The sequence below is a fragment of the Lepus europaeus genome, chromosome 23 (genome assembly GCF_033115175.1).
Source record: "Lepus europaeus isolate LE1 chromosome 23, mLepTim1.pri, whole genome shotgun sequence".
Lineage (NCBI taxonomy): Eukaryota > Metazoa > Chordata > Mammalia > Lagomorpha > Leporidae > Lepus > Lepus europaeus.
The window spans coordinates 17621253-17627834 of record NC_084849.1 but is presented as its reverse complement, the minus strand read 5'-3'; the positions used below and the strand labels follow the sequence as shown (position 1 = coordinate 17627834).

The 6582-nt window shown below is 51.3% G+C and overlaps 1 protein-coding gene across 1 annotated transcript in view; it reads left to right on the top strand.

The window, feature by feature from the left end:
• Nucleotides 1-4259: 4259 nt before the first annotated feature.
• Nucleotides 4260-6582, top strand: part of SVOP (SV2 related protein) — a 53815-nt gene continuing 51492 nt past the window's right edge. The window contains exons 1-3 of the mRNA XM_062182312.1: nt 4260-4413; nt 4952-4997; nt 5361-5521. Coding sequence (XP_062038296.1) covers nt 4260-4413; nt 4952-4997; nt 5361-5521 — 361 coding nt within the window. The remainder of the gene's footprint in view (nt 4414-4951; nt 4998-5360; nt 5522-6582) is intronic.

Here is a 6582-nt window from a genome sequence, read left to right as displayed (position 1 = left end):
CAGGCACTTCAGCGTCAAAGCTGACCGCTTCCTTGGCCTTCCCTGCATTACTTTTTTTTTTTTTTTGACAGGCAGAGTGGACAGTGAGAGAGAGAGACAGAGAGAAAGGTCTTCCTTCTGTTGGCTCACCCCCAAATGGCCGCTACGGCCGGCGCTGCGCCAATCCGAAGCCAGGAGCCAGGTGTTTCCTCCTGGTCTCCCATGGGGTGCAGGGCCCAAGCACTTGGGCCATCCTCCACTGCCCTCCTGGGCCACAGCAGAGAGCTGGACTGGAAGAGAAGCAGCTGGGACTGGAACCTGGTGCCCCAACTGGGACTAGAACCCGGAGTGCCGGCGCTGCAGGCAGAGGATTAGTCTAGTGAGCCATGGTGCCGGCCACTACTCATGTTTTTGATTTGGGGGTTGCTTCTTGGGGCAGGGAGCCCCACCACTCACCCCTTCCCTGGAGCCCATCCTACACCATCCCTCACTCGGTTGGTTCCAGGCTGGAAACATCCCCCCTCGCCTTGAGCCTTCTTCTGGGTGCCCAGTTGGTTTGCGGTGCTTCTCACACTCTGCGCGACCTCTCCAGAGATATTAATATTAATATATTAGCATCCACATTTGCATTTCAGTATTGGGGGGCAGGATTTATTCCAGGACTTCCTTGCAGAAACCAAAACCTACAGATGCTACAGTCCATTAGGTCCGATGTTGTAGGGTTTGCACAGAACCTATGCATATAATCATATGCAGAACCTATGTATATGTTTTAAAATATTTGCTTAGTAGCCAGAGTTCTGGTACAGTGGGAGAAACAGCCGCCTGCAATGCCAGTATCCCATGCGGGCGCCAGTTCATGTCCCAGCTGTTCCACTTCCAATCCAGCTCCCTGCTAGTGCTCCTGGGAAAGCAGAGGAAGATGGCTCAAGTAGTTGGGCCCCTGCACTCATGTGGGAGACCTGGAAGAAGCTTCTGGCTTCAGCATGGCACAGTGCCAGCTCTTGCAGCCTTTTAGGGAGTGAAGCAGTGGTTGGAGGATTTTGATCTCTCTCCCTCCCTCTTTGTAACTCTTCCTTTCAAATACATACTAAGCAAATCTTTAAAAAATAAAATACTTGTTTATTTATTTGAAAGGCAGAGTGACAGGGAGGGAGAGAGAGAGAGAGAGAGAATCTTCCATCTGCTGGTTCACCCCCCAAATGGCCACAACAGCTGGAGCTGGGCCAGACCTAAGCCAGGAACCTAGAGCTCCATCTGGGTGTCCCACGTGGTGTCAGATACCCAAGCACTTGGGTTACCATCTGCTGCCTCCCGGGCGCATTAGTAAAAACCTGGATCAGAAATGGAGTAGCTGGGACTCGAACCAGCTCTGCAACATGGAATGCAGGCATCCTAAGCAGCGGCTTACCCTGCTGCTCGCGGACGCCTGCCTCTCCCACATGCTCGAAATCACCTCCAGGTTACTTGTAATACCCAACACAAGGCAAAGGCCGTGCAGATGGCCTTCTCTTCCGGGAATAAAGAGAAACCTATACAAGTCCAGGACAGGTGCCATCATTTTTCCCCAAATATTTCCCATCTGTGGTTGGTAGGGTTTGCAGAGAGACAGAGTTCCAGAACCCCCAGAGGGAAAGCCGGGCCTCGTGCGGCAGCGCCTCCCCGCTCCCTCACGGTTCCCCAGCCCCCCTGCTGCCTCCATTCTCCTATTCTAGCTGCTTCACGTAGATGCAGTCACAGAGCTGGGACCTCCTGTGTCCGGCCTCTTTCCCTTAGGGGGACATTTTTAGGTGCATCTGTGTTGTAGCATGCGTTGGTAGGGTGAGGACTTTTGCGTGCCGTGGTGTGCGAGAGCCTGCTCCTACCAGCTCTAGGGAACAGATTGTTAAATATTCAGGTGCCTGTGGAAGCTGCTGTTTAACTATTGATAGCGTGACACTGGGCAGTGAGGGAGTACTTACCCCCCCCCCCCAGCACTGGCAAACGCTATGGATCAGTATGGTTTTTTTTTGGAGGGGTGGGTTATTTGAGAGTCAGCTTGCAAGCATGCCACTGGCTTTAAGTCACCCCGTCATCTCCACCAGCACCCCCAAAATAAACACATGCACTGAATAAGGGGCGCTGCTTGATGGCCCTGCTTGGAGAGCCCTGTGCCATCTAGGATCCGAGTGTGCCGGCCTAAGGTGGTTTGTCTCCAGGCTTTTGCCTCCCAGGTGCAAGGGATGCCCCAGCTCCAGACCTGAGCCCGGTGGTGTCATCAGCCAGCCTCGCCGGTGAGGAGGGGGAGCTGCAGGCACCCAGCTCAGCTGGCAGAGAGCGGGGGTCGGCCGGGTACCAGACTCTCAGTGGGACGGGCCCCCTGGTGAAGCATGGCGGGGGGTGGGGGGAGCAGTGTAATCGTTGTCCGACTCTGATGCATGAACGCAGGTCCCAGGTCAGCAACATCAGCAGCACCCTGAGGTGCGTCAGGTGGGCAAATTCTCTCTCCCCGGAACCACACCTCCCCGGGGGCGGGGCCCAGCCAGTGTGTGGTAACCGCCCCATGCGTGTTCGGAGGCTCCATCCAGGGGGATGCAGCAAAAAGTGACTGTGTGAAGAGCTGTCGGCCGGCCTGGAGCTGGAGCTGTGGATTCCTGCTCCAGAACCAAGCCTCGTCTTCCATGTCTGGCAATGCTCAGCCTCCCCCCACCCCCACTCCCGCCAGTTCTGCCCAGGCCTTAGGTCCACTCCCCAAACATGCCGATGCTTGGGAAACGCACTGGGTTGGCACCCAGTAATTCAGACCCAGGGCTCTGACAGAAAAGGCAACCAGGCTGAAGCCTCAGCGCCTTCAAGCTGTGTGGCTCAGGGCATTTGTGTCTTCATCTATAAAATGGGTATAATAGTACTTACTTCACATCTGGTTTTCAGGGTAATAGGAGACTCTAAAGAGAACCTAGCATAGCTCTTGGCTTTTGCAAGTGCTCAGTAACTACCTTTAAGATCAGAGGGCATTACTGAAGGAGTTTGAGGGGTGGGAACTTACTGAATAATTTCTCACATTTGCATAGTGCTTTAAAATTAATTTGCACAAGGGTAGGCATTTAAGTGCAACAGTTAAGTGGGTTACCCGGATCCCATGTCCGAGTACCTGGATTCAAGTCCCAGCCCCACTTCTGATCCAACTTCCTGCTGGTGTGCACCCTGGGAGGCAGCAGGTGATGGCTCAAGGGCTTGGGTCCCTGCCACTCATGTAGGTGACACAGTTTGAGTTCCCAGCTCTTGGCTTCAGCCAGCTGTTGCAGGCGTTTGGGGATTGAACCAGCACATGGGAGCTTTGTCTTTCAAACAAATGTTAAGTGTTAAAAAAAAAAAAAAAAAAAAAACAAAAAACAAAGAAAACCCCCGTCTCACTTTTTGCACAAATATACAATTCCATATGGAATTTCAAGGGACTCCCAAGAGCCACAACAATCTTGAAAAAGAGAATAAAATTGGAAGTCTAACTTTTTCTGTTATTAAAACATACTACAAAGCTACAGCAGTCAGAATAAGACGGTACTGGACTAAGGAGAGACACACAGTTCAACAGACTAGAGACTCCAGAAGTATGAGTAAGCCCTCACCTCTAGTGATTCGATCAGAAGATTGTCGACAAGAGTGCCCAAACCGCTCAGTGGAGGATAGAATTGTCTTTTCCACAAACGGCATTAGGACCACGAGGTTTCCACACACAGAAGCACGAAGCTGAACCCTTTCCTCACACCACATCAACAATTTAAATCGGGGGCTGGCATTGTGGTGTAGCAAGTAAAGTTACTGTCTGCAATGATGGCATCTCTCATGGGCGCCGGTTCGTGTCCCGACTGCTCCACTTCTGATCCAGCCTCTGCTAATTGTGGCCTTGGGAAAGCACTGGAAGATGGCCCAAGTGCTTGGGCCCCTGCTACCCACATGGGAGATCTGGAAGCTGCTCCTGGCTCCTGACTTCAGCCTGGCCAGCTCTGGTTATTGCAGCCATGTGGGGAGTGACCCAGCAAATGGAAGATCTCTCTTCCTATCTACCTATCTGTCTGTCTGTCTATCTATCTATCTTTCTATCTATCTTCTCTATCTTTGTAACTTTGACTTTCAAAATAAATAAATCTTTTTAATAAATTTAATTCAAAATGGATCAAAAGCCCATGCTTTTGACATTTTTTAAAAGAAAACCTAAGGGAAATCTTCATGAGATTCCATTTGGCAGTGGATTCTTGGGCAAGTCATATGACATCCAGGGCCTCAGTTTTCCGGTCTGTACAATGGTGACAATAATCCCCACTCATGGAGCGGCTGTGCAGACGGAGTGCACCGAGCACAAGCTCAACCCCCTGATGGTGGTGGTGATCGCTTCAAACCCGGCCGCCCTCCCTGCAAACCCCGCCCCCTCTGCTGGGCAATGTATTTCCAGCCAAGGTGAGTTAGTGGAGCAGAGTTTTAGGTTACAAAATTGGCCTGATTTACAAAATTGTTGTGGTTTCACCTGTCTTTTCTAGAACTTTGCAAGCAAAGTTCCCTGTGCTTCCGAAATCAGATTTACCCTTTCTGTGCCACAGCACCAGTTATTCTTTGGTGCCAGGGAATAAGATGGTGGTTAATAATAGCCTGATTTTGTACTTAGATACTTCTTTCTTTTTTAAAAATTATATGATTTTATTGATCTTCATTTTGCCTGTAAGGCAAAGAGAGAGAGAGAGAGAGATCTTCCATCTGTGAATTCACCCCCCAGATGCCTGCAACAGCCAGGGATGGGCCAGGTCAGGCCATAGCCAAGATCCCAGAACTCATTATGGGTTTCATGTGGGCGGCAGGGTCACAAGCACTTGACCCATCCCCCAGTGCCTTCCAGGATGCGCGTCAGCAGGAGGCTGGATTGGAAGCAGAAGAGCTGGGACCCAAACGAGGCACTCCAACATGGATGCAGGTAACACAGTGGCGACTGCCCACTGAACAGATGCCCGCTCCCTGGAGTCCACTTTCAATGTACAAAACAATGCGGGGTGAGCACCTTCTTGTGGACCTGAGGTCACTTTTAGGTGATCAGATTGTTGCATCTGTTAAACACAAACAGCATGCTTCCAAATAGCATTCAAGCCTAGGAGGAAGATATCTTTATTCACATAGCCCACTGTGTGAATAGGGCACTCTAGAATTGTACAGTGCCCACCCTGATCAACTTTACATGGTAGCCCTGATACACAGCTCGCTCCTCCTCCCAAACTCAACAGAAATGCCAACCCCCACCCATTCCATTCCCCACACCGTGAAAAAAGCCTTTCACCTGTGTTGGGCACAAGCCCTGTGTAGCCGGGCCGTTGAAGGGGGGTCCTGGCCATCGTGACTGGATCTGCTCTTTCCTCCAGGGTGGTGAAATTCCGGCGTACAGGCGAGAGCGCAAGGTCAGAGGACGACGCAGCTTCCGGAGAGCATGAGGTCCAGATTGAAGGGGTCCGCACGGGCCTAGAGGCCGTGGAGCTGGATGATGGGGCCGCAGTGCCCAAGGAGTTTGCCAACCCCACTGACGGTGAGGGGGCCCCGCGGTTGGGGCATCAGTCTGGGCCAAGGTCAGGGGCTCAGGGGGGCCAGTGCTGCCACTCCAGGTGGCGTGCTCAAGGGGTCTTATGAAGGGCAGCTGGGAGGGCACCAAGGGCCCAGGAGTGACACTGAAAGGGGGGCCTCAGCGGGCCGTGTTACATCACAATCGTACCAGTCAGTGTCGCTGCATCACACTTGGCTGAGGACAGCAGCAACACTGATGATGGTGTTGACAGAGATGGTGATGGTGATGGTGATGGTGAGGTGATGGTGATCAAGATGGTGATGATGAAGATGGTGATGGTGGTGATAGTGATGGTGATGGTGATGGTGGTGATAGTGATGGTGATGGTGGTGATGGTGTTGATGATTGTGATGGTGATGGTGTTGACAGAGATGGTGATGGTGATGGTAATGATGATGGTGATGTAGATGATGATGGTGCTGACAAGGATGGTGATGGTGATGGTGATGGTGATGATAAAGATGGTGATGATGATTGTGATGGTGATGGTGTTGACAAAGATGGTGAAGGTGATGAGGGTGGTGATGGTGATGATGAAGATGGTGATGATGATGGTGATGAAGATGGTGATGGTGATGGTGATGGTGATGATGGTGCTGACAAAGATGGTGATGATGGTGATGGTGATGGTGATGATGATGGTGATGAAGGTGGTGATGGTGATAGTGCTGACAGAGATGATGATGATGGTGAAGATGTGGTGGCTGGCACACAATGACCTCTCAATGTCTGCATCTTAGGGTTAGTGCAGGTGCAGGGCTTCCTGTCCCGGATACTCTTGCTGGAGGAAACCCAAACCTGCAAGTGTGATAAACACCAGCTCACGCTTCCTGAGGAAGCTATATGATTGACATAAGGGCCCTGTGGTTGAAATTCAAAAAAGAGGCTGGCAGGGGCTGAGATGCTCAGAGCCCGCTGTGGAAGGGCCACCCAATCTCTTCCTACAGTATCTTTATTGTCGAAATAACTTCATTTTGGAGTCATTTTATTTTATTTTTTAACAGGCAGAGTTAGACAAGTGAGAG